This window comes from Papio anubis, chromosome 16 (genome assembly GCF_008728515.1).
Source record: "Papio anubis isolate 15944 chromosome 16, Panubis1.0, whole genome shotgun sequence".
NCBI lineage: Eukaryota > Metazoa > Chordata > Mammalia > Primates > Cercopithecidae > Papio > Papio anubis.
Window position 1 is genome coordinate 83,642,300 of NC_044991.1, and position 27,558 is coordinate 83,669,857.

Sequence of the window (27,558 nt, forward strand, 5' to 3'; positions counted from 1 at the left end):
TTCCCAGCCGAGGAGAGCCCTCAGGAGACTCATAGCCCAACTCCCTCTAAAGAAACCTTCCAGTGTCCAACTATTTCTCTCTTTATTTGCAAAACCTGTTTTGGTGCTCTCTTGCCTTGCTTTGGAATTTGTAACCTGTTTTTTGTATCCTAATATATATGTTTTGTAATTACTGTACACGTTATATATATAATATGTTATATCATATACATATCTCAAGCCACTGAAGGAGTTTGAGCAGGGGAGTGACACTCAGATTTTTAGGAAGCACCATGCCTGGCCCTTAGGTCATTGCTAAGATGCACATTTATCAAATGAGTCTCACACCCTGCTGTTTCTTTGTTTCCGTGGATGCACAGCGTCATCCAGCTGTGCTCCTGGTCATTAGTGGGCACTCATTAAATATTTGCAGAATACATATGAGTGATAAACACAGGAAAATTTCTACTGAGAAAAAGAAAGAAGACATACTGGGTCTCAATCTCATTTATCCTCTGGCTTAATTTTGAGATGAACTTAAGATAAATTACCATTTTTAATTTAGGCAACTGCTTAAATTAGGCTCTGTTGCCCCTGCCCCTACCACCCCCACCAGCAACCTTTGGTTGAGAAGTCTTTTTTGAGACGGAGTTTCTCAGCCCTGTTGCCCAGGCTGGAGTGCAATGGTGGCGACCCTCGCCTCATCAAGAACCCTCCACCTCCCCAGGTTCAAGCACCACCTGCCTCAGCTTCCCCGAAAGTAGCTGGGATTACAGGCATGCTCCACCACGCCAGGCTAATTTTGTATTTTCAACAGAGACAGCGTTTCTCCATGTTGGCCAGGCTCATTTTTGACCGAGCTAGTAACATCTTTTTTTTTTTTTTTTAAACTTTTATATTTTAGTAGAGACAGGGTTTCACCATGTTGGCCAGGCTGGTCTCGAACTCCCGACCTCAGGTGATCCGCCCGCCTCAGCCTCCCCAAGTGTTGGGATTATAGGCGTGAGCCACTGCGCCCAGCCGAGAAGTCTCTTCTTAAAGCACAAAGTCCAATGTTGAATGTATACCCTGTTATGAGAAGAACTTAGGACTGTAATGTCCCCTGCACTGCCTCAGACGAGGAAGGTTGGGGACCCGTCACCTAGATTTCCACCAGTAGAGCATCATGACCAAAAGCACCAAAAAGTCTTCGGGAATTTGTGTCTTCCTTTGGGAAAAAACACTGGAATAGGCGGCGTTCGTGATGTGTAGCCATTAGGAAAGAAACAGTCAAGTGGTCTGCCTTTGTGGTCTTTCCCCAGGAGCCAGAGAAGCAGCAGCTATACGACATACCAGCCAGCCCCAAGAAGGCAGGACTCCATCCCCCAGCCGGCCAAGCAAGTGTAAGTATGAAGAGGTGCTAAGGTGTGGTGTCATGAACACATAAAAATCCTCTCAGAAATGTTATTAGCTTGGGGCCAGGTGCAGTGGCTCAAGCCTGTAATCCCAGCACTTTGAGAGACTGAGGCGAGTGGATCACCTGGGGTCAGGAGTTTGAGACCAGCCTGGCCAACGTGGCGAAACCCTATCTCTACTAAAAACACAAATGTTGGCCAGGCGTGGTAGCAGGCGCCTGTAATCCCAGCACTTTGGGAGGCTGAGGTGGGTGGATCACTCGAGGTCAGGAGTTCAAGACCAGCCTGGCCAACATGGTGAAACCCTGTCTCTACTAAAATATAAAAGTTAAAAAAAAAAAAGAAAAGAAGATGTTATTAGCTTGGTCAAAAATTAGAATGCAAATTCCTCATAACAGAGACCTTACTGCATTTGAGGTAAAACCTCTCATTGAGTTGTTATTCAGGAATAGGACTAATTATGTGGTTTGGGATAAGTCTTTTAAATTCTCTGTTTTTATGGGCTGAGAGTATTAAGAAAGATAATCCTGCAAAGGACCTGGGACAGTGCCTGGCACAGAGCAAAATTGTGTAATGGCTTCTTATTATGACAGACCTCAGGGGCGTGCTGTGATACAGTACACTTTTATCTGTATTGGGCGAATGACTTTATTTGAAATCTGTGTGATCTGTGTTTATAATCAGATTCTACCACATGTGTCCCATAGACACGCTTACACCCAAGGTCATTAGGGAACATCTTACAAGAAAGCTGGCATTTCAGCCATGTCAGGGGGATGCATAGGAGTTTGGTGGATGGAAAAGAAAGGGTTGTAAGGGCTTTTAGAGCAGAGAAACCAGTTTGGGTAAAATGAAATACAGTGGCACGAGTCAGTGTTCTGAGTTCAGGGAAAAGTGAACAGCTTGGGTGGCTGGACCTGTAAGCAGATAGTGGCAGTCAAGGTGGGGTCAGCGTGGTGGAAGTGGAAAGAAATGAGGCTCAAAAGAATTGTGAAGGACCTTGAGTGGAAATGGGGAGCCACTGAAGGAACTTGAGCGGGGAAGTGACGATGAGATTTAAACGAGGCACTCGTACCTTCTTTTGAAAGCTACTAACCCGGGCAACTATGTGTGGTTCTTCCACAGGGGCAGGGTGTTCCCCTGATATCAGTGACTACCTTAAGAAAAGGCGGCTACAGCACATTACCAAGTCCTCAGAAATCGGAATGGGTTTATGACACTCCAGTGTCTCCAGGAAAGGCCAGCGTCAGAAACACGCCGCTCCCCACCTTTGAAGAAGAATCAAGGCCCCACGCTCTCCCCAGTTCCGGCTCCACTTTCCACAATCCTCCAAGTGGCAGAGCCAGGTCCCTCACTCCACAACTGAATACCAATGTGCCCATGCAGAAAAAACTCAGTCTTCCAGAAATTCCTTCTTATGGCTTTCTTGTACCCAGAGACACATTTCCTTTGGATGAAGATGTCAGCTACAAGGTTCCTTCAAGCTTTCTGATTCCCCGAGTGGAACAGCAGAACACCAAGCCCAATATTTATGACATCCCTAAAGCAATATCGAGTGTTTCTCAGGCTGGGAAGGAGCTGGCGAAAGCCAAGGAGGTGTCAGAGAATTCCACGGGCCATAATTCCTCATGGTTCTCCAGACGGACAGCTTCCCGATCTCCTGAACTGGACAGATTATCAGGTTCCAGTTCTGACAGCAGAGCCAGCATCGTTTCTTCGTGCTCCACCACATCCACCGACTCCTCCTCCAGCTCTTCCTCGGAGGAGTCAGCAAAGGAGCTCTCCTTGGACCTGGATGTGGCCAAGGAGACAGTGATGTCTCTGCAGCACAAGGTGGTCAGCTCTGTTGCTGGCCTGATGCTCTTTGTCAGTAGGAAGTGGAGATTCCGAGACTATCTGGAGGCCAACATTGATGCAATCCACAGGTCCACTGAGCACATAGAAGAATCTGTAAGAGAATTTCTGGATTTTGCCCGAGGAGTCCATGGGACTGCCTGTAACCTCACTGACAGTAACCTTCAGAACAGAATTCGGGACCAGATGCAGACAATCTCTAACTCCTACCGCATCCTGCTTGAAACAAAGGAAAGCTTGGATAATCGCAATTGGCCTCTGGAAGTTCTTGTGACTGACAATGTCCAGAACAGCCCAGATGACCTTGAGAGGTTTGTCATGGTGGCACGGATGCTTCCAGAAGACATCAAGAGGTTTGCCTCCATTGTCATTGCCAATGGAAGGCTCCTTTTTAAGCAGAACTGTGAAAAGGAAGAGACCGTGCAATTGACCCCAAATGCAGAATTTAAGTGTGACAAATGCATCCAGCCTCCCCAAAGAGAAACTGAATCACACCAAAAGAGTACCCCTTCCACTAAGCAAAGGGAAGATGAACACTCTTCTGAACTGTTAAAGAAAAATAGAGCAAATATCTGTCAACAGGTGAGTTGAGAGTTCCAAGCGATCGAAAGAGGGGCTTCAATTGTTACCTCGAGCAGTGGCTACTAAGATGCTGAGATTCTTTTGATAGTGTATAGGCTTTGGGGAGACACTGGTTCCATCTTCCAGAAAATAAAATTTGTGAAAGTAAAATTCTTTTTTTTTTTTTTTGAGACAGAGTCTCGCTCTGTCGCCCAGGCTGGAGTGCAGTGGCGCGATCTCAGCTCACTGCAAGCTCCACCTCCTGGGTTTACGCCATTCTCCTGCCTCAGCCTCCCAAGTAGCTGGGACTACAGGTGCCCGCCATGACGTCTGGCTAATTTTTTGTGTTTTTTAGTAGAGACGGGGTTTCACCGTGTTAGCCAGGATGGTCTCGATCTTCTGACCTCGTGATCCGCCCGTCTCGGCCTCCCAAAGTGCTGGGATTACAGGCTTGAGCCACCGTGCCCAGCCGAAAGTAAAATTCTTGATGAAATCTTATTAACAAGTCAGATAAAGATAGGGCAGCATAGGCAGATAGGTCAGTTGATTTGGATTTCTTCCGAAAACTTTTGGGGTTCAAGTTTACCATGATATTAGAATTAAAAGAGATTTTTCAACTTTCTTTAAAATCTACTATTCGAGTAGATTTTTAAAACCTCACCACCAAGTCTCCTTGCATTTTTGAAAGTTATAAATTTAGTCATTGTCAGTGTGTTTCTTAGCAACGGAAGAGGAAGTAGAAACATTCTTTCAAATTGCTCACCATCTGATCAGCCTCCAGACTTTAGCTACTCTTAGAAATACTTTTCTGAGGCGGGGTGTGGTGGCTCATGCCTGTAATTTCCAACACTTTAGGAGGCCAACACAGGAAGATCCATTCCTTGAGGCAAGAGTTTGAGACCAGCCTGGGCAGCATAGTGAGTGAGACCCCAGCTGTAAAAAATTTAGTTTTAAATATCCAGGTGTGGTGGCTCATGCACTTGGGGGGCTGAGTAGGGGTATCCCTTGAGACCAGCAGTTTGGGGTAACCAAGAGCTATGATGGCGCCACTGCACCTCCGCCTTGGTGACAGAGAAAGAGCTTGTCTCTAAAAAAGGAAAAGAAAAAAAAAAGAGGTGGGGTATGGTGGCTTACCCCTGTAAACTCAGTACTTTGGGAGGCCAAGGCGAGCAGATCACTTGAAGTCAGGAGTTTGAGATCAGCCTGGCCAACATGGTGAAACCCCATCTCTACTAAAAGTACAAAAATTAGCTGGGCATGGTGGAATGCACCTGTAATCCCAGCTACTCAGGAGGCTGAGGCGGGAGAATCACTTGAACCCAGGAGGCGGAGGTTGCAGTGAGCTGAGATTGCACCACTGCACTTCAGCCTGGACCACAGAGCGGGACTCTGTCTCAAGAACAAATAAAAGATAAGACAGAAAGAAATACTTTTCTGGATGAGTTCAGACATTATAGAGCAAGATGCTTCAGTTCAGGGACTGTGAACCCAGAGGTCACTTGGGGGCTGTGTCAAGGAGGTAATTTGGTGCTTTCGGCCCCAACCTTTGTGTTCTGCTGAAATGCCTGGTGGTGTAGGAGGTTTAACACGTTCTAGAAATTTAGATGTTTAAAATTGACATACACATATATATAACGCTAACAAAGCTGTGTGGGTCATCATATCAGGCCATGTTGATAGGCAACATTCAGCCTTTGGGCAGCCAGAGTCTCCTTTGGTTGAGAAAAGGAATCAGTAGGCAGAACCATCAACAGAAAACATGAGAAAGAATGCCCAAGTCTAAAGTGAACTTAAAACAGTTCCACAGTCGTGTAAAACACCACTCAATTTGGTAATTTGAAGGAATTGTATTTTTCAGACATTGCCTAACTTAGAAAAGAAACAGAAACCTATCTTGGAACAAAGGTTAGACGAAAACGAAGACTTAGGAACCATGGTAAGCTGTAGCACTCACTCTCTAAAGCTTCTGATTCATATGCTTTATTGCTAGATTCGTCTCATCATGCTATGGAAAGCTCAACATTACAGCCATGACCCACATGGGCGAGAGTTAGTTTTTGTGATTCTTTGTCCTTTATTTTAGCAAGAGAGTCCTGGAGATCAGTGAGTCTAATGAACGAACCCCAGGGAATGGAAGTGAAGCATTAACCATTAATGAAATGACTCTAGGCGCTCTGCGAGGTTGTTGCGGGTGGTACTGACCGGGCTAAACAGGACTGACTCAACTGCTCTTTGACATTCTGATTTAATGTTTCTGATTACAACAGCAAATCTTGATTTGGGGCTTATATATCTTCAACACCTCTTTTACACTTGATGTTCTTCCTTTAAAAAAAAAAAAAGTCAAAGATGTTATCATTGTACTTATTTTTATTGGTTTCCTTCTATTTGTGGTAAATGACAGTAGTTTTCCATTTACCATTTTTCACGGTTTCCTTTAAATTAATGTAAGTAAAAGCAATGGGTCCATTTAAAGAAAAGGAATGAAGCCAGTAGAAGTTAAGAGGAAAATGGAAAGAGTATAACTTGTAAAGGTTGTAAAGGCTGTCCCTGAATAACTGAAGCTTGGGAAACTTACTTAGGTTATAGGGCAGATGGGGTAGAGGGTGGAAGAAAAGGATATCCAATGACTAGGATAAGGTCACATACCTTCTCAGAGGCAACCTAGGACAAGAATTCAGGCCTCCTGATGCTCAGGTCACCAAACCCCAAACACTAGTCTTTGGGCCTGCCATATTGCTAACAGTCATGCTATTTTGTCCAACATTAAGTACACCTTAGATTAGTGGTTCTCAAATTTGAGTGTATCACAATCACCTATGAGGTTTGTTAAAACTCACATGGCTGGCCGGGCGCGGTGGCTCGTGCCTATAATCCCACCACTTTGGGAGGCTGAGGCGGGTGGATCACCTGAGGTGAGGAGTTCGAGATCAGCCTGGCCAACATGGTAAAACCCCGTATCTAAAAACACAAAAAATTAGCTGGGTGTGGTGGCAGGCACCTGTAATCCCAGCTACTCAGGAGGCTGAGGCAGGAGAATTGCTTGAACCGGGAAAGCGGAGGTTGCAGTGAGCTGAGATCGTGCCACTGCACTCCAACCTGGGCAACGAGAACAAGACTCTGTCTCAAGAAAACAAATAAACAAAAAAAACTTGCATGGCTGGGCCCCACTCTCAGAATTTTTGATCTAGTAGGTCTGGGGTGGAGCATAGTAATGCGCATTTTCTAGCAAGTTTGCAGGTGATGTTGATGCTTCTGGTCCAAGGACCTCACTTAGAAAGCCCCCGCTTTAGAGTGACAGCACTTCTCAGTGGAGGTCCATAGCACCGTTGGCCACTGGGTGGACAGTTCTCCGTTGCGTGGGATGAACTATTCAGCATCCCAGAATCCTGCCCGCTCACTGCCTATAGAAGTCCCTAGTCAATGCACTAATCAAAACTATCTCTACACATTTCCAGCACCCCAAGTTAAGAATCATAGTACATTTTTCACCTCCCTACAGTTAATATTTTCACTTACGATGCTCATAATCTGATGTCTACCTCATTACTTCTCATTATTTCTTCTTTTTTTTTTTTTTTTTGTGGAGTCTCGCTCTGTTACCCAGGTGGGAGTGCAGTGGCGTGATCTCGGCTCGCTGCAACCTCTGTGTCACAGGTTCAAGCGATTCTCCTGCCTCAGCCTCCTGAGTAGCTGGGACTACAGGTGCGCACCACCATGCCTGGCTGATTTTTGTGTTTTTAGTAGAGACGAGAGTCATCATGTTGGCAAGGCTCATCTCGAACTCCTGACCTCAAGTAACCCTCCTGCCTCAGCCTCCCAAAGTGCTGGGATTATAGGTGTGAGTCACCGTGCCCAGCTACCTTCCTTTTTTTTTTTTTTTTTTTTTGAGACAGGGTTTTGCTCTATTGCTGAGGCTGTAGTGCAGTGGTGAGATCATGGCTCACTGCAGCCTCCACCACCCAGGTTCAATCGATTCTCCCACCTCAGCCTCCCAAGTAGCTGAGACCACAGGCCCACACCGCCATACCCAGCTAATTTTTGTTTTGTTTTGTTTTGTTTTTGGTAGAGACAGAGTTTCATATGTCGCCAAGGCTAGTCTCGAACTCCTAGGGTTAAGCGATCCTCCTGCCTCGGCCTCCCAAAGGGCTAGGATTTCAGGCGTGGGCCACTGCACTCAACCTGCTTCATTCTTACACTCCCTGCTTCCAAGAGTTCATCTGAACTGACATCTCAATCTTGCCTTCACTTTCTATGACAAAGACAATCATTGTTTTCATTTTCCAAATATGCAATTCTAATAATGAATGTGCTTCTTCGAAGTATGCTTTCCTCCTCCTTGTCTAACTTCCCCTCCAACCCTACCGGCCCCTGGAGACATAACCCCCTCCTGAAAAAAATCAGTTTTATGCCATATCTGTCTAAATGCTTCCGGCCTGTGAATTTTGAGATAATAGGTAAATGCAAGAGTGTGAAATTTAATGGAAAGAAAGCGAGTTTCAGACCCAGAGCTCCAGATCTCTGATGTGCTAATGGAATGGCCAGAGGCAGCCTTTTCTCGCTTCACCTTTCAATTGTTACCTGGAGTTGTGGCCACTAAGTTAGGTACTGAAAATCTCTGAGAGTATATAGGATTTGGGAGACGTTAGTTCCATTTTCCACAAAATAAAATTCATGAATGTAAAATGTTGATGAAACCTTATTAGCAAATATGATAAATATTTTAATAACAAGGCAAAAAATAATAATAATATTAAGGCAGATAGGTCAGGGTTTTTGGTTTCTTCTGGAAATGTTGGGGGCTCTGGTATACCTCTGATACTGAAATCAGAGAGGATTTTTGGATTTTTAAATGTTTTTAAATCTGTTCTTTGAGAACATTTTAAAACTCACCAACAAGTTTTCCTGCATTTTTAAAAGTTAAAAATTTAGCTGGGTACAGTGGTTCACACCTGTAATCCCAGCACTTTAGGAGGCTGAGGTGGGCGGATCATTTGAGATCAGGAGTTCAAAACCAGTCTGGTCAACATGGTGAAACCCTGTCTCTACTAAAAATACAAAAATTAGCCGGGCATGGTGGCAGGTGCCTGTAAACCCAGCTACTCAGGAGGCTGAGGCAGGAGAATTGCTTGAACCCAGAAGGCAGAGGTTGCAGTGAGCCGAGATCATACCACTGCACTCCAGCCTGGAAGACAAAGCAAGACTCTGTCTCAAAAAAAAAAAAAAAAAAGTTATGGTTATTGCCAATGTGTTTCTTAAAATGGGTTTCTTATGGTTGGTTTATTGAGATGATTGAATAAAATTATATGTATGTATTACAATATAAGATTGTATATATTATATGTTACAGTGCTTTGAAAACATTAATTTGTTAGATAACTGTTGCAGTATTGGGCTTCCCAAACCAAACCATGCTTTCTTTAAAAAAATAAAAGGTCTTGCAAATCTAGCCAAAACAGGAAAGGACACACAGCCACAGCCCATTGATTGAGTCTCCTATCTATATTCTTCCTTTCCTTCTTTAGAATCCTGGCCCTCTTACACCCCAGCCTTCGAGTCAACAGACTCCTGAGAGGAAACACTGCCTCTCTGAACACTGCCGGCTCTACTTTGGGGCGCTCTTCAAAGCCATCAGCGCATTTCATGGCAGCCTCAGCAGCAGCCAGCCTACGGAGATCATCACTCAGAGCAAGCTGGTCATCACGGTGGGCCAGAAGCTGGTGGACACGCTGTGCACGGAGACCCAGGAGAGGGACGTGCGCAACGAGATCCTCCGCGGCAGCAGTCACCTCTGCAGCCTGCTCAAGGACGTAGCGCTGGCCACTAAGAATGCCGTGCTCACCTACCCCAGCCCTGCCGCGCTGGGGCACCTCCAGGCGGAGGCTGAGAAGCTGGAGCGACACACGCGGCAGTTCAGAGGGACATTGGGATGAGGACTCTCTACCTCCCTTCCTCCTCTGCTCACCTTTCAGCTTCACACCCACAACTTGTGCAACTCTGTCCTATGGGAAAAGCCAGCCGGGGTATACACCGATCAGCTGAAACAGACCTGGTACCCAAAGACCCAAAGCTGGTAGTACCAAGTGGCTAAGCAACCCCGGGGCATTGACTTACCCCACAGGGGGTCAGGAAAGAGAGACAGATATGAGCTAAAGACCTTGTGAAGTTTAGCATATATGGAGTATGCAGTATCAGCTTGAAGTGACTTCGTAGAAATAATATTTTATGTTGATTAATTAAATGTGTGCATGTTTTGTTTGTTTGTTTTTTGAGACACAGTCTCACTCTGTCACACAGGCCGGAGGGCAGTGGCGCCATCTCAGCTCACTGCAACGTCTGCCTACCGAGTTGAAGCATTTCTCCTGCCTCAGCCTCCAGAGTAGCTGGGACTACAGGCATGCACCACCATGCCCAGCTAATCTTTGTATTTGTTTTTTTTTTAATGAAAAGTCTCACATATTTATTACTGAACCCAGCCAACCAATGCATTCATAACAGATTCAGAGAGAAAAAAAATATTCCCAATAAAACATGTACAACTCTCCAGAGAGTGGTGACATTTTCACCTTGATGTGGTAACATGATTGTGACCTTCAGACAGCATAAATGTGTGTGCCGTCTCATGTGCAATTCCTTATAGGCCCAGCTTGGTTCTTCTCCAATGTCTCCTTTTGGAGTTGTACTTGATTTTATTACCAGTTTTCATCCAAATCTACTGGGGAGTGGGGCGATTTTGTGTTCGCTTCTTGGTCAGGAATCACAATCCTGAAAGTCTTATGAGAAGACATGGCAAGAAGCAGAGTCAAGCACACACCACAATGGCAGAGAAAGGAAGAGCTAATTTTTGTATTTTTAGTAGAGATGGGTTTTCACCATGTTAACCAGGCTGGTCTGGTTCTCCTGACCTCAGGTCATCCCCCGCCTTGGCCTCCCAAAGTGCTGGGATTACAGGCGTGAGCCACCATTCCCGGCATGTATGTGTTTTAAATTCACTCATTTAACATTTATTTATTGAATGCCTACTATATGCCAAGTTCTAGGTGCTGGAGACATAACAGTGTAGCAGAGGCCTTGCCCTCTTGGAACCTACAATCTAGTAGGGGAGTCAGACAGTAAAGTGATGAAGAAATACATACACAGTATAGCAGGTGCCAGGAAAAATGTAAGTTGGCGAAGCACAAGAGAAATTGTTTTGAAATGGTTAATTTTTATTGCATTCATTAGAAAATAGAGTAAGTTTTTTTGTTGTTTTGAATTGAATTAGTTCTGTGAGACTGGTACAAATTATGTATGTGTCTTGCACCCATAAATATATATTTTTGCTACGTTACTTTAACCTAAAGATAGATGTTATATTTACAACATAACATGATCTGTTGGGTTCTCTATTAATTTATTTCATTCATTACAGATTCTGGGTTGATAAATTCTGCTCAGTTTGAAAATTTTTATATTTTGTCTCAAATCTGTTACAATGTATATTGGTTGGTGCAAAAGTAATTGCAGCTTTTGCCATGGAAAGTAATGGCAAAAACCACAACTGCCTTTGCATCATCCTAATAATATTAAATACAATCATGACTTTAAACATCATTTGCAGCATTCTTTTTTTTGGAAAAGTCTCTGTCACCCAAGTGAAGCCTCCAATGTTTACTTTTGTCATTCCAGTGCTTCTCCCTGAAGTCTGCAGGGAGATGGGGTAGAGGCCATGCTCTTAGGCACCGGATTGGTACTGGAAAACAAAGCTATCACCTGTGGTGGTGCAGACAGGAAGGCGTGGTGTGGACAGGATGCTCATCATTGGGCACAGATATGAAAGTGGCGCGGACATCCCCTCAACTCAAACCACCTCCTCTTCCTTTCCTTGTAGCTGAGTCCTCAGCTCACGTTGCCATGGTTACATCATCACTTCATTTTAAGTGAAGGTCTGGGTCTCCCAGGTGCATAAACACCTCTACAGCTTGGAAGAACATCTCCAGGCTGTAAGTCACCTGAAATGATACCAAGTCCTACTGCTATCTGCTACTCTTTCCTTGGTAGGCGCTTGTAAAATGTTGACTGCTGGAGACTGTCAACATTTTCAATATTTGCTCAATATTTTCAGTGTTCAATATTGTTCAATATTTTCAATATGTCAACACTGTCAACATTCTCAATATTTTTATTGAGTTAGTCTCAGGGTCCTTAAAAGAAGGATCCCTTCTTTGTGAGGCTTAGTTCTCTACAATTGGACAGAGGCCCTCCAGGGGGCCTATTCTTTGAACAGCCATGATCTGCATCAGTTAGGACTCCTCTTACAAGGGATAGAAAATCATATCCAATCTGTCTTAAGCAGTAAAGGAAATTTATTAACTCATAGATCTTAAAATCATCCAGGGGCAAACTAGCCGCATGGCTGGCTGGTTTCAGGGGCTCCAACAGTGTCATCCAGGACCAGTTTCTTAGTCCCACTTGCTCTGGGTTAACCCCCATGATTGCAAGGTGGTTTTTCCAGGTTACACTCTTCTTGATTCTTGGCCAGAGGAGAAGAAAAGACCTTCATTAGGCTTGGACTGGCTTAGATCAGGTGCCTGCTCCCGAAAGCTCCATGGTAAGCAGGGCATGGAACACCGAGGTTCATTTAGATCTGGAATTCCCACCCACCCCACACACACTCTCCCATATGTCCTGAGAGGTAACGGGATTGGTCTTTCAAGCATTGTGATGGGCCTGAGGTTTCATCTCTGAAATTAACAAGTTAGCCTGTCACCATTTCGTGGATGCAGGCAGAAGACATGAGATTCTGGGATCAGAGACTATGTCAGTGGTCCCCAAGACCACCTCCAGGTCCAATGAGTCCCTAGGAAAATTCACAGGACTCAGAATAGAGTCATACTCACAGCTGTGACTTACTATATTGAACAGATGCAAAGTAAGATCAGCAAGGGGAAGAGGTACCTGGGGTGAAATCTAGGGGAGACCAGGCACAAGCTTCCGAGAGTTTTCCCCCAGTGGAGTCACACAGGACACGCTTAATCCGCCCCAGCAACACTTGTGCCAACATGTGTGAAATGTTGTCAACCAAGAAAGCTCATGAGAGCCTCAGCAGCCAGGGTTTTACTGGGGGCTGATCAGGTGGGAAGCCTCTGTCTGGCATGTACCAAATTTCCAGACTCCCAGGAGGAAAGCGGGTGTTCAGTATGAATCACGTTTGTACCAACAGTTTAGGCACAATGAGCCGTTCTTATAAATTCTGCCAATGGTGGGAACCCTCCCAAAATCCAAGTTTCCATGCACCAACTGAAGGTCAACCTCGCGGGCAGGCCTTCATAAGGATATTTGTCAGGCCTGCAGTGTTCGTTCTTTTGTGCATGGAGACAAAGGACTCTTTCTCCTGGCATCGCAAGCAACGTTGCTTCACCTTCACATCATTTCCCATGTCCCCCAAGTCCCAGGGGGTGATGCAGTGGCAGGCTCAGGTGGATGCTGATCACATAGGTTTGTGTCAAAGCCAAGGAACCTTAGCATAGGAATCCCCAAGTTTTTACAAAGGGCTCTGAGCAAATCTGACCAGGCTTGGCCTCAGAGGGAGACATCATCTTTATACATATTTATATATGTAATATATGTTATAGCTATGCAATATAGATGTTAGATATGTAATATAGATGTTATATATGTGAGACATATAATATATAATATGTATTTTATATATATACACACACACATATTTAGACAGAGTCTTGCTCTGTCACCCAGGCTGGAATACAGTGGTGCGAACATAGCTCACTGCAGCCTCAAACTCCTGGGCTCAAGCGATTCTCTTGCCTCAGCCTGCAAAACTGCTGAGATTGCAGGTGTGAGCCATCGTGCCTCGCCTTCATTTTTAATATATTGCATACCAAACAAACCTGACCTCTGCTCTGGAAGGAGACATTATCTCTATCTTCCAAGGCTGTTGGAAGACGGTTAGACAACATCCTTTAAAAGACAGTTCGCAACAAAATGCCATTGGTGCCTCTGCTCTGAATATGTGCAGAAAGGCAAGAGACCTATGGAGAACTGTGTCCTGACAGGATCCCCTAACAAAAGTCAGGAATATTGCTGGAAGAAGGAAAGATTAGGCCAGGCTTGGTGGCTCATGCCTGAAATCCCAGCACTTCGGGAGGCTAAGGCAGGAGGGTTGCATGAGCCCTGGAGTTTGAGAGCAGCCTGGGCAACAAAGCAAGATGCTGTCTCTACAAAAAAATACAAAAAAATTAGCTGAGCCTGATAGTACACACCTGTAGTCTCAGCTACTCGGGAGGCTATAGTGGGAGGATCTCTTGAGCTCAGGAATTCGAGGCTGCAGTGAGCCATGATTACACCACTACACTCCAATCTGGACGACAGAGTACAACTTCATTTCAAAAAACAGAAAATTAAAAAGAGGAGCGATTATTGTGAGGAGGCAAACAATAAATTTTTATTGCAGTGGATAAAATTATGTTTTATGCTTAATAACAGTGGCATATATTTATTAAATTATTACTACATTGCTACTAAAGCACTGTTCTAATGCTTTATATTCTTTAACTTAGTCGTTCATAAGTGAGTCTTTCATCGTGTTCTAATACGTAACGAAAAGTCCTTTTTTTTTCTGAGATGAATCCAAATTGAAGACCTTTGTCAACAAAATACAAAATGCTTGGGTGTAAAATAATGAAAAATGCTGCCGTGAGCTAAATGTGTTTCCTTCCTTTTTTTGAAACAGTGATTCCAGGGCGAATTTCCACTCATTAATAAGATGATTACCTCTGAAAAAAACTTTCAAATAAAATTAAACACAATTTCTTAGCTTTTGGTAACTTTTTGCTGAGTATTTTTGCTTAATGCCCAGAATTCTGTATGGTTTCCTCCCAAGGAAGGAAGAGGAAATGGTGGGTGGTGTGGTGGTAGCAACTCGACCTCAACTAAGTCAAATTTCATCAGGAGGCTGGAAGTGGTGAAGAGCCCATGTTAGAGATCTTCCAGTTTGACAAGTGGTGGGGAGTTGTGTTTGTGGTTTCGTGGCAACTATGTTTTTTATAAACATCTTTTTAAAAATGTTATATTTTCCCTATGGATGCACCCCAGTCCTCTGAAAGTTGCCCATTTGTGTGTGCACTTATAAGGAGGTGAATCAAAGCTACTTGCTAATACCCTTTTCCTTTCATTCATTCATTTCTCAAATAGTCATTGAGCAGCTCCTACTTGTTCAGGCCTTTGCTGATGACTAGAGATGCTGCAGGAAACACAAAGGCTCTGGAGCATGGCGCTTTCTTTCCAGTCGAGGGAGATTTAAAAAACCAGGCAGGAGGTGGAGAGGAGCTCTTCTGGAATGCAAAATGTAAGGCAGTGCCCAAAACACTGTGTATCAAGATAAATAATATTTTGATGCAATTATTTTTAAGAAATAAAAATCAATGCAAAAAACTCCACGGTGAATAAGATGTCCAAATTTATATTTATAACATGATATTTGTGTGACAAATGCAAAGAAGAAAATAAAGCAAGATGGAGGTAGTGTGATGAGAGAGCAGTGCTCTTTTGGATGGAGAGGTCAGGGAAGATGGCTCCAAGGAGGGGTCCCAGGAGCAGAGGGCTGGATCCCTTGAGGGGGCCAGCTGGGAACACATGAAGAGAAAGCGCGTCCCTGGAGAAGGATCAGCAAGACATGTGCACAGAGGTAGGAGAGGAGGGTGGCCAGTGTGGCTGGAACCTAGTAAGGAAAGGAACAGTGGCCCACATTAGCTGGGAGCGGTGGCCAGGGGCCAGTTCATTCAAAGTTTTGTATATTGCCAGAATATTTTGAATATTTCCCTAAAACTGCCATTAAAAGTAATTTTTATCTTGAATTATCTCAGGGCTTGCCTCAGTTTTCTACTTTGTTTTAATCGTCTTTGGGACTCCTTCCTGTGTATGACCTTAAAGGATGGTTGTAAAGTTCTTCAAACATTTTTCACATCTACTGTCTTAGTCCATTTTGTGCTGCATTAACAGAATAAGAACAGATTTATTTCTTGCAGTTCTGGAGGCTGGGAACTCCAAGGTCAAGGGGCCTGCATCTGGCAAGGGCTTTTGTGCTGCATAGTCCCATGGTGGAAGGTGGAAGGACAAGAGAGCAAGAGAGGGTCGAACTCAATGTTATAACAAGTCCACTGTCTCATCACTAACCCACTCCCAAGATAACAACATGAATCCAGTCATGAGAGCAGAGCCCTCGGGACCTAATCACCTCTTATCAGGCCCCAGCTCCCAATGCTGCTGCACTGGGATTAAATTTCCAACACATGAAATTTGGGGGACACATTCAAAGCATAGCATATAGTTTTAAAAATGTTTAATGCCAACTCTTAAAATGAGTTATGCTAAGTGCGGCTATGGAAGAGCACATGAGCAGAGCTATCAGGAAATCAAACTTGCCATGGCTCAGAAGTCTGAAATGGGCTGGGTGCAGTGGCTCATGCCTGTAATCCCAGCACTCTGGGAGGCCGAGGCGGATGGATCATGAGGTCAGGAGTTCAAAACCAGCCTGGCCAACATGGTGAAACCCCGACTCTACTAAAAATACAAAAAATTGCCTGGGCGTGGTGGTGCACGCCTGTAATCCCAGCATTTTGCGAGGCTAAGGCAGGCAGATCACGAGGTCAGGAGTTCTAGACCAGCCTGACCAATGTGGTGAAACCCCGCCTTTATTAAAAACACAAAAAATTCGCCAGGCATGATGGCACATGCCTGTATAATTGCAGCTACTCAGGAGGCTGAGGCAGGAGAATCGCTTGAACATGGGAGGTGGAGGTTGCAGTGAGCTGAGATTGCACCACTGCAGTCTAGCATAGGCAACAGAGCGAGACTCCATCTCAAAAACAACAACAAGAAACAAAAAAAAAGAAGTCTGAAATATTTGAGACCTACTATAAGGACTTACTATAACAGCATTTAAAATACTGGTTCTTAGCCTGAGATTCAGAAGGCTGTGAGTAAAATACAAACATGTATACGCTATGTGAAATGTCATATGTGCTAATCAATACTTTTCTGGAGACTTAGTACGAAGTTTTCATCAAATTCTCAAACAGGTCCAATGACTCCCAAAAGGTTAAGAAATACTGGTTTTGCTAAAAGTAATGATTCTCTTTTTTATCGTTTCATTCCTCTGCTTCCCTGAAAATCCATGGCTTGACGAGGACAAAGTTGTCTCCAAAGATGCTTGTAAGGGAATAACCTTTATTAGTTCATTCAACAAGGCACTGGAAGAAGCAGCAGACAATGATGACATCTGCTTCCCAGCGGAGCTGGAAGAATAAATGGCTTAAGTCCAGTAAAGTGCTGAACACAGCACCTGACATGGCAGCCAGCTCTCAACACATATCTGCTACCAATGATCATAAACCTCACAAAAGTTCTAGCTGTGTATAGTCTGAGGCACAGAGTAGCCTAGAGACCAATATTCTAAAAGAGGAAACCAGTGAGGAAGAGAAAAATTCCAGCTGCCTGAGCTAGAACACCAGCACAGCCTGTACTGCTGGGTTTTATCAGCAGCATTTGGAGAAGCAGTTAAGTCAGATGGGCCTCATGGGAGACAGCCCCTCATCTTCTACTCCTTCTACTCACCAGCTGTGGGACCCTGAACGAAGACAACTTGGGGTTTTCATTTGTAATGGTCTGAAATGGGCTGGGTGCAGTGGCTCATGCCTGTAATCCCAGCACTCTGGGAGGCATTATACCCTCTAACTTCTAACGTTGCTGTGAGTTCAAAGTGCAAGAATGCCTACAAATCTCTCAGTGCATGCATGGTCATGTCTCAGAGCCGCTATTTTTAATTTTTCTTCCCCAAATGAGAAAAGAACACTGGTTTGAGCCTTTCTAAACTGGCTGGTGTTTCTGCTGTTCTGTATCTGACCTTCTGTCCTTTGCTGTGAGAAAGAACTAATCCCAGCACTCATTCCCGGGTCTCTCACTAGCCACGTGACCTTGAAGGAGTCATTTGATCTTTCCACGCTTCTGCTTCCTCACTAGTAAATGGAATTCTCATAGTATTAACCAGTTTTAGTATCTGCCAAAACTAGGCTTTTGACCCCTTTCTCAATGAATCTGTACTTTCTTTTGGTTTACTGAGGAAATGTACTCATACATTGAGTGTGCCAAAGACTTCTAGGCACTGATGATACAACGTGGAATAAAATGAAGTCCTGGCTGGGCTTGGTGGCTCACGTCTGTAATCCTAGCACTTTGGGAGGCCAAAGCAGGTGGACCACCTGAGGTCAGGAGTTTGAGACCAGCCTGGCCATCATGGTGAAGCCCCGTCTCTACTAAAAATACAAAAATCAGCCAGGCATGGTAGTGGACAGCTGTAATCTCAGCAACTGGGGAGGCTGAAGCAGGAGAATCGCTTGATCCTGGGAGGTTGAGGTTGCAGTGAGCCGAGATCACATCACTGCACCCCAGTCTGGGCAACAGATCAAAACTCTGTCTCAAAAATAAAAAATGAAAAAATAAAATAAAAAATAAAAACGAAATCCCTACCCTCATAGAGCTTACAGTTATTGTGGTTAGCATAGAAATAAATCATAAATCAATCAGAGACCAACTAAAGGGATTTTTTAAAATTCTCATTAATTACAGTAACAAGTACCCCAAGCTGACATATAGCCCTTTAAGTTTTCACATCCACATATTTTCTGGGCAACTCTTCCCAAGTAAAAAATATTTTCAGCATTTTAGTTTCACGTAGGTCAATAGGGTAACACCCAATCATAAAGATCTGCCTTCTTGGCAATGCAGAAAATTTCCCATCATATATATGTACAAATACATACACACACACATACATACATATATATTAATGACAGAGTCATGCTCTGTTGCCTAGGCTGGAGTGCGTGGCATGATCATAGCTCACTGCAACCTTGAATTCCTGGGCTCAGGCAATCCTTCCTCCCACCTCAGCCTCAGGAGCCACTAGGACTACAAAAGCTTACCACAACGCCTGGCTAATTTTTCTAATTTTTCTTTCAAGATGGGGTCTCACCATGTTTTCCAGGCTGACCTGGAACTCCTGGGCTCAAGTGCTCCTCCCGTCTCGGCCTCCCAAAGTGCTGGGATTATAGGCACTTTCCCATAATATTTATAATAATTAAAGGAACAAATAGATAGGCAATCGCCTAAGAGCCGACAGACAATCATGGATTTTTAGCAAGGGATTTGTGTTCTTATAGATAAAATACAGCCTGTCTCTTGGAATGGGCATAACAACGTCACTGTATGTTTTCTAAGAACTATTGTATCGTCTATTAATGATATTTGATTGTTAATAAAATTTTTTTAGCCTGGGCTTCAGGAAACTGTGAATGAAATACACACACGCACAAACTGTATGCAAAATTTCACACACATGCCATCTACAATATGCATGGCAACACCAGAAAGTTCCAGGCCTTAGGGAGGGTCTTACTTCCTAGAATCTGCTGTAACATCACTTCACAGGATTTGTTGTAAGTGCTTGAGTCACAGTTGGCGCTCAATAAAGATGCGTTCTCCTTTTAAACACAAAAATGTCCATTGATACGGCAGATTCCGTTCTTAGGCATCATTAATCGCAGAAACAAGAGGGCGGCCCTTTTTCCCAAGGCGCTCTCAGTCCAGGGATGTGCCCGCTCCGCAGCCACACAAGCTGTCGTGGGATAGGGTCAAAGAGGTCAAAGCGCGGTGGGTGCGCACGGGCCGCCCACGCCCTCGCTGCCCTCCCGGAGCGTGGGCGAGTAATTCCGATTGTGCAGCAGAAACCCAGGGTCTCACGGGAAAGAGGAAACCCGCCCGCGCCCAGCCTCCAAGCGACGCTCTCCATGACAACCGGCACTTGGCAACGGCCCGGCCCCGCCCCGCCCCGCTACGCGGGGACTAGCGTGCCGCCCCGCCCCGCTGCGTCGCGACCAGCGTCCTGCGTCACGGCGGTGCGCCGGAAGTGGCTGGGGATTGCGCCAGAAATCCCGGAAGTGGCAGCTTTAGGACTTTGCTGCTGGCTCTGACTCCCGTCTTGCGATGGGTTGCGACGGGGGAACAATCCCCAAGAGGCATGAACTGGTGAAGGGGCCGAAGAAAGTTGAGAAGGTCAGTGATGTGGGCGGGCTGTTGGGGACCGGGGATGGTGGGAATTTGACGACCCCAGGAAACGAGAGGAAGTAAGAAGAGGGAGCCAGCGGGATTCCAGACCTAGCTGCGGTCTTTTATTCCATTCACAGGACTCAAAATTAACAACAGTATTAAGAGTGGACATTCAATGAGTGCTGACTATTGCCATTCACTGGACAGTAATCTTAACAGGGGATATCGGATGTAATTATCACAGTAGCCCTGTGGCTACATACTGTCATCCTTATTTTCAGACATGGAAGTTGAGGCTCAAAAGGAGAAAGTTGCAAAGCTAGTAAATGGCAGAGCTAGGATTTGAACCCTACCTGCGGCTAGTAGCAATAATACAAATACCTAGTGTATATTGAGTTTTGTATACACTAACTTCATTTGCTCAGAGAAGCCTTCCCAAACTGTTCCCTTACCACATCCTTTTATAGACTGCCTTATCACCCTGCACACGGCTGTTCGTGGTTGATTTGTATCAGTCTTCCCCGCTAGACGGTAAGTTCTTGATAGCAGAGGCTGCCCCTTTTTTTCTCTGCAACTAGCATAGTTCCTGGCACAGTAAATATTCTGAATAAATAAATGAGTGAGTAATCCCTAATCTCACAAGCAATCGAGGAAATTATAATAATTTCTTTGCTACTGACAGGGACACTGAGTCCAGGGATATTAAAGTGACTACGATCACACAGCTGGTAGGTAGTGAAGCCAGGATTCCCATCCACTTATTCGGAATTTCAAAGTTAGCACTAGTAATTACTTTTTAATGATAAAATATTTGTAAAGCACCTAGTAGAGTGCCTGGCACATGTGGAGACTTCATGTATTCTGATTCAGGAGCCAGAGAGTTTGTTTTAAAAGGTAAACCCCTTACGTCACTATTGCATTTGAAGCATTCCAGTGACTTCCCATCACATTAAGAATAAAATCTCATCAGGCGCTGTGAGCAGACCCAGCCTGTGTTTCTGACCTCATCTTCTGCCCCTCTCCACCTCTTTCATACTGTTCTAGCTAAACAGGCCTCTTGTTCTTCAACTTGGAGTGTGAATTCATCCATCTGAAATATTCTTCACTGAGACTGTCACATGATGAGTTTCTTTACTTCATTCAGTTCTTTACTCAGATGTTATCTGTCCACTGTAGCTGAAATGTGGCTCACTTCCAATATTGTCTCTTCTCTTCTTTACAGTGCCTACCACTGTGTTACTTGTTCATTGTCTCTTTCCCACGTAGACAGGAACCTTGGGTGTCCTGTCTGTAACCCCTACCATGTGTCTGCCACATAATAGACACCTAAAATACATGTGTGAATGTGAGAATGAATGAATACCCAAGAGGATGAAGTGTATCCTCTGATCATACCTACATTTAAACAGGCTAATGCTGGATAATTAGCATTCATGAGTGCTTTTTTGGCTTTTACCAAAAAAGTGTTTGGCTCAATTTTGTTTTCTTGTGCCTTGGGCTGAAAAAGAGTAGCTTAATGAAAGTCTTCACAAGAAACAGGTGTCGGAAGAGGGTAGAAAAGAAGGAAGAACGATTCAGAAAAGCCAGAATGCCTAGGCAGGATGGATTTTTGTTGTCACTATTCACACAACAAATGCTTAATAAGTGGTTACCATATATACATTGTTGTAGGCCCCAGGGATATAGCAGTGAACAAGACAGAGTCTAGCCCTGGTGGAGCTTACATTTCAAATCAGTATTGTGAAATCTGCTCTGGTTCCTAACGCAGAGCACCTAAATTCCTTGTAATTTCCTGGGCGACAGGATTATCTTTTGTTCTAATAAGGCAATTCTTGGTGAGTTCCTGGATGGGGACTGGTCACCAGAAACACCTAACCAAGATTAGAAGCTTGGAACTTTCAACCCCACCTCACCCCCATCCTTTAGGGAGGAGAGGAATTGGGCATGGAGTTAATAATCCATCATGCCTACATGGGGAGGTCTCCATAAAGAAGTTGAGGGTTTGGAGATTTTCTGGGTTGCCAACCACATCCACATGCCAGGAGAGTTACTCACCCCAGCTCCATGGGGACAGTCCTGCACTTTGGACCCTTGCAGACTATACCCTATGTGCTTCTTTATCTTGCTATTTATTTGTGTCCTTAAAATGTATTTGTAATAAGTCAGCAATGGTAACTGAACTGTTTTCCCACATCTGTGAGACACTAGCAGATTATCAAACCTGAGTGGGGGATTGTGGTAGCCTTTGATTTATAGACAGTCAGAAGCACGGGTGACAACTTTTGAACTTGAGATTAGCATCTAAAGTTGGGGTAGGGGACAGTATTATGGGACTGAGCCCTTAACCTTTGGGATCTGAGGCCGTATGCAAATAGGTGGTATCAGAGTTGAGTTTAATTGTGAGACATCTGGCTGCTATCAGAGAATTGCTTGGTGTGGGGAAAATCCCATACATTTTGTCAGAAGTGTTCTGGAAGTATTGAGTGTTGTGAGTGAAAGTATAGAAAGAACACTTGTCTGGCCGGGCGCGGTGGCTCACGCCTGTAATCCCAGCACTTTGGGAGGCCGAGGTAGGCGGATCACAAGGTCAGGAGATCGAGACCATCCTGGCTAACACAGTGAAACCCTGTCCCCACTACAAATACAAAAAATTAGCTGGGCGTGGTGGCGGGCACCTGTAGTCCCAGCTGCTCAGGAGGCTGAGGCAGGAGAATGGCATGAACCCAGGAGGCGGAGCTTACAGTGAGCCGAGATAGCACCACTGCACCCCAGCCTGGGCGACAGAGCGAGACTCCGTCTCAAAAAAGAAAAAAAACCAAAAAACACTTGTCTTTCCAGCACAGATATGTAAAAACTTAGAAGATGAAAGACCCTAGAAAAGAAGAGAGACCCTGGTAAAGACATTTTGTACTGCTTTTTGGAGGGAACCAAGTTTTAAAGGCCTGGATAAGGAATGATTTGTCACTTTTCTCCCTGTCCCCAACTCTCTGAGGTGCTTTTTGAATATAACCTAACCTCTTGGTGCCTCGCTTTCCTTATCTACAAAAGTGAAAATACTAACTCATAGGGTTTTTCTGAGGATTAAAAAGTTAAGTCATGGAAACTGCTTAGCACGGTGCCTGGCACACAGTAAGCGTTTAAGCAGTTTTTACTTTAAAAATTAAATTCAGAGGGCCAGGTGTGTTGGCTTACACCTGTAAACTCAGCACTTGGGGAGAGTGAGGCAGGAGGATCACTTGAGCCCAGCAGTTGGAGAACAGCCTGGGCAACACAGGGAGATCTCTTCAGAAAAATAAAATAAAGTTAGCGGGGAATAGTGGCGCTTGCTTGTGGTCCTAGCTACTTTGGAGGCTAAGGGGGAGGATTGCTTGAGCCTAGGAAAATTGAGGCTGCAGTGAGCTGTGATTGTGCCACTGCAGCCCAGCGTGGGCAACAGAGCAAGACCCTGTCTCAAAAAATAAATTAATAAAATAAATTCAGCGGGATTGTTTTCGTTGTCTTTTTTTCTTTTCTCTTCCTATTTTCTTCCAAATGGGCCGTCCTGTTAAATTATTCAGGTTTGGCATTTGAAGACTGGGGAAGAGTGGTGCAGTCTAACGGTGAAGACTGGGAAAGAGTGGTGCAGTCTAACAGTGAAGACAGACTGGGGAAGAGCGGTGCAGTCTAACAGTGAAGACTGGAAAGAGCGGTGCAGTCTAACAGTGAAGACTGGGGAAGAGCGGTGCAGTCTAACAGTGAAGACTGGGGAAGAGCGGTGCAGTCTAACAGTGAAGACTGGGGAAGAGCGGTGCAGTCTAACAGTGAAGACTGGGAAGAGCGGTGCAGTCCAACAGTGAAGACAGACTGGGAAGAGCGGTGCAGTCTAACAGTGAAGACAGACTGGGGAAGAGGGGTGCAGTCTAACAGTGAAGACAGACTGGGGAAGAGGGGTGCAGTCTAACAGTGAAGACAGACTGGGGAAGAGCGGTGCAGTCTAACGGGTGCTGGGAAGAGCGGTAGCCTAACGGCGAAGGAAGAAGCGGTGAAGCCTTAACGGCGGTTGGGGAAGAGCGGTAGTGAATAGTGAAGACAGAGAGGGTGGAATGAACAGTGAAGGGAAATAGAATGGAAGGGAGGGACATGGAATATGATGTATGTGGAAATGTCATTCGAGGGCCAGGGAGGGTCTTATGTCTGGATTTTCATACTGTGAATAAAGTTTGATGTATCCCTTAGTAAATAAGCCCCAAAACACTTATTTCTGTTAAATTGAACATTTTATAAAGTGTTATGTAGTCTTTGTTCTGAACTTTTTAAAAAAAATGCTTGTCTTCTTAGTTCTTAAGTCTTTAAAATCTGCCATAACTGAAGGGGCTTTCCCATTGTTAGAAATTAATCTAACACACTTTGTTTTTCTCTTTTGTACTTTTGTATGGCCTCCCTAATTTATTATGAAGATTCAGATGTTAATATTTGTATATGGCTTGCATGAATAGTTTAATAATTTTATATAAACTCTTTTTCTTTGTACATGTCATATGTAGATGGGCCTTTATTTGATGTAGTATCAATTACTTGTGACTTTTAAAATCCTGACTTCAGCCAGGCACAGTTGCTCATGCTTGTAATTCCAGCACTTGGGGTGGCTGAGATGGCGGATCAGTGGAGTCCAGGAGTTTGAGAGCAACATGGCAAAACCACGTCTCTACAAAAAATACGGAAATTAACCAGGCGTGGTGGTGTGCACCTATAGTCCCAGCTACTCTGGAGGCTGAGGTGGGAGGATTGCTTGAGTCCGGGAGGTGGAAGCTGCAGTGAGCAAAGATTGTGCCACTACACTCCACCCTGGGCAACAGAGTGAGACCCCGTCTCAAAAACAAACAAAATCCAACTTCCTATGTCATTTTCATTATCTTTGATTTAAAAAAGAAAAATCATTACAGTGTGGTATTACCGAATATACTTTTATATGTAGAATTGTGAACCATGTGTCTTTCAGAGATGAAAATTAATTGAATTTTTTTGTTTTTTATTAGGTCGACAAAGATGCTGAATTAGTAGCCCAATGGAACTATTGTACTCTAAGTCAGGAAATACTAAGACGACCAATAGTTGCCTGTGAACTTGGCAGGTATGGTTTTTACAGTTAATGAAGATGAGTTTATGAAGTGATTTTGAGGAGAATTTCGATGTGTAAATGCAGTTTTCCCTTCATCAAACGTGAATTATCCCAAGCAGATTTGTGAGGCATAGGCTATCGTTCCCTGTCTCTGAACATAGTTCTGCACTCTTCTAGTCAGTTTGGTTTATTTAATCCATGGTTTGAAAACTCAGGGGCCAGGCTGGGTGCAATGGCTCACGCCTGTAATCCCACCACTTTGGGAGGCTGAGGAGGAAGGGTCACTTAAGTCCAGAAGTTCTAGACTAGTCTGGGCAATATAGTGAAACCACACCTCTACAAAAAAATAAAATTAGCCTGGCATGGTGGCATGTTCCTGTAGTCCCAGCTGTTCAGGAGGCTGAGGCAGGAGGAGCCTGTGAGTCTGGGAGGTTGAGGCTGTAGTAAGCTATAATTCCACCACTGTACCCCAGCCTGTGCAAGAGTGAGACCCTGTCTCAAAAAAAAAAAAAAGCAAACTCAGGGGCCAATAGAAGCTAAGTTATAAGCATAAACACATGAAGGAGCCATGCGAGGAACAGGAGAGAATGGCAGGGAATGGAGAATACTGGAGAGTCCATGTCCTGTCCAAAGCAGGAGCTGCCACTCAGTTCCAGCCAGTTTTTACAGCTCAATGATGTGGGCCTAGTGATTCCACACCTTCTGGTTTTAATTTTTAAAGAAAAATAGGAAATGTGTACTTACACATTAAATTTCCCAATTAAAAAAATCCTTGTTCAGGTTACATTCAGCCTTCTAACTGCCAGTTTGCCACCTTTGATTTAAACTATTTTCTGGCTGGACGCATTGGCTCATGCCTGTAATCCCAGCACTTTGGGAGGCTGAGGTAAGCGAATCACCTGAGGTCAGGAGTTTGAGACCAGCCTGGCCAATATGGTAAAACCCCGTGTCTACTAAAAATACAAAAATCAGCCAGGCATGGTGGTGGGCGCCTGTAATCCCAGCTACTTGGGAGGCTGAGGCAGGAGAATTGCTTGAACCAGGGAGGCGGAGGTTGCAGTGAGCCGAGATTGCACCATTGCACTCCAGTCTGGGCGACAAGAGTGAAACACTGTCTCAAATAAATAAATAAATAATTTCCTTCTTTGTATGCTCGGAAATAGTTGAAACAGGGTTAAATTTACTTTTTAATAATTCAGGGCATTTCTCTTATCAAATGTAAATGACTTTTGGATTGTGGTCAGTTTATTCTTCCTCCTTTGGTTATTTGAAAGTTGCTTGTTGACGTAATATTCTAATACTTACTATTGCAGACTTTATAACAAAGATGCCGTCATTGAGTTTCTCTTGGACAAATCTGCAGAAAAGGCTCTTGGGAAGGCAGCATCTCACATTAAAAGCATTAAGGTAACACTAGTGATTCTGAAGTGCTGTGAGGGTCTGAAAAGTGGCTGAGGTGTATTTTATAGAATTTATACACGTTAAAGACTGAACTCAGAAATTTGGGATTCCATTCCCACCCAGCCATCTAATACACGTATGATCTTGGGAGGTCACGTAAATCTCAAGCCACGAGTTCCACCATGCGTACTTCCTTCAGTATAAATCTGTTGTGATTTCACCTGTGTGCTGTGCTTTGAAAATTTTGAGGTTCTGTATTAATGTTGGGAGGCATTATTTTTGTAATTAAGATTCACCTACTTGGATTTTGGGTTTGGAAGGTACTTTTGTAGAATTAGAGAATTTTATGGATCACTGTTAAATCATGTGGTTACCATCTGGTGATTAGAGGTTCTGATTGACAGTTAAAGTTCTTCCATAAAAGTTGAAAAAACAAGTTTTTTTGATAAAGGAAGTTTCTTGAGAGGACACAGCTTTTTAAATGTGGTCAGTGGGAGAAAAGAAAGGTAGTGAAGAATTTGAGAACCATGAGGCTAGTCAAACCTTCGTCTCACTGTAAATGACTTACTTGAGGCCACGTGGCTAGTGAAGTACTTAAACCAGAACCAGATCCCTTAACTCCCAGTCTAAGGCTCTAGGTTTTGCCTTCTTTTTCTTTCTTTCGTATTATTATATTAGGCTTTTTGTTCCAATTCTTGGGATTGATTACAGGATATGTTCGTTTCAGGCAAATTTGTAATTCTGAAATGTAGCTAATGATAGCGCTGTAGAAATTATTCTGATTTTAGTGGTCTTTTACCTTGTGGAAGAGAATTTATTCCTGAAAAACCTGTGATAGTATGAATCGTCTTACATCAAAAATGTGATGGACGATTCTTTAGTAGTTCATAAGTGCTATGATTGGGTTTTCACTTGCATGTGTAAGATGTGCCTCTCTCAAACCTTGTGACATCAGCACATTACCCATCTGATGAGAAAAAAATTGCAATTATTGAAATTAATTCTTACAGTTCTATACTTAAAATACATGTAATATTCAGTTTTATGTGGTTGAATCTTTAATGGAAAAAATCTCCAAGAAATTACAATGGTAAATAAAAAAAAGGATACAAATAAAACAATGCTAATACATAAGATTGTCATTACTGTCAATTGATAGTCCACAAA

General features: G+C 44.0%; 2 protein-coding genes, 1 long non-coding RNA gene and 1 other non-coding gene across 9 annotated transcripts in view; 3 read left to right on the forward strand and 1 right to left on the reverse strand.

The window, feature by feature from the left end:
* Positions 1-11,381, forward strand: part of CASS4 (Cas scaffold protein family member 4) — a 48,918-nt gene extending 37,537 nt beyond the window's left edge. For 3 of the 5 annotated variants that reach the window (XM_009215901.4, XM_009215904.4, XM_009215903.4), the window contains exons 4-7: positions 1,281-1,361; positions 2,499-3,809; positions 5,647-5,724; positions 9,314-11,381. In XM_009215901.4, the coding sequence (XP_009214165.1) occupies positions 1,281-1,361; positions 2,499-3,809; positions 5,647-5,724; positions 9,314-9,721 (1,878 nt within the window). In that variant the 3' untranslated portion in view covers positions 9,722-11,381. The remainder of the gene's footprint in view (positions 1-1,280; positions 1,362-2,498; positions 3,810-5,646; positions 5,725-9,313) is intronic. The other 2 variants (XM_003904585.5, XM_003904586.5) reach the window with 1 other exon arrangement.
* Positions 11,382-12,211: 830 nt separating this feature from the next.
* LOC108580574 lies at positions 12,212-19,641 on the reverse strand. The gene is made up of 3 exons (XR_001891772.3): positions 19,243-19,641; positions 15,000-15,507; positions 12,212-12,300 (listed from the first exon to the last, which is right to left on the reverse strand). It is a non-coding gene; the product is annotated as an uncharacterized LOC108580574 (long non-coding RNA).
* Positions 19,642-19,717: 76 nt separating this feature from the next.
* RTF2 (replication termination factor 2) overlaps positions 19,718-27,558 on the forward strand; it is a 52,926-nt gene continuing 45,085 nt past the window's right edge. The window contains exons 1-3 of one of the 2 annotated variants that reach the window (XM_003904583.3): positions 19,718-19,898; positions 24,908-25,002; positions 26,304-26,397. In XM_003904583.3, the coding sequence (XP_003904632.1) occupies positions 19,830-19,898; positions 24,908-25,002; positions 26,304-26,397 (258 nt within the window). In that variant the 5' untranslated portion in view covers positions 19,718-19,829. The remainder of the gene's footprint in view (positions 19,899-24,907; positions 25,003-26,303; positions 26,398-27,558) is intronic. The other variant, XM_009215899.2, reaches the window with a different exon arrangement.
* Positions 27,264-27,364, forward strand: LOC116270910. The gene has a single exon (XR_004179214.1). It is a non-coding gene; the product is annotated as a small nucleolar RNA U13 (small nucleolar RNA).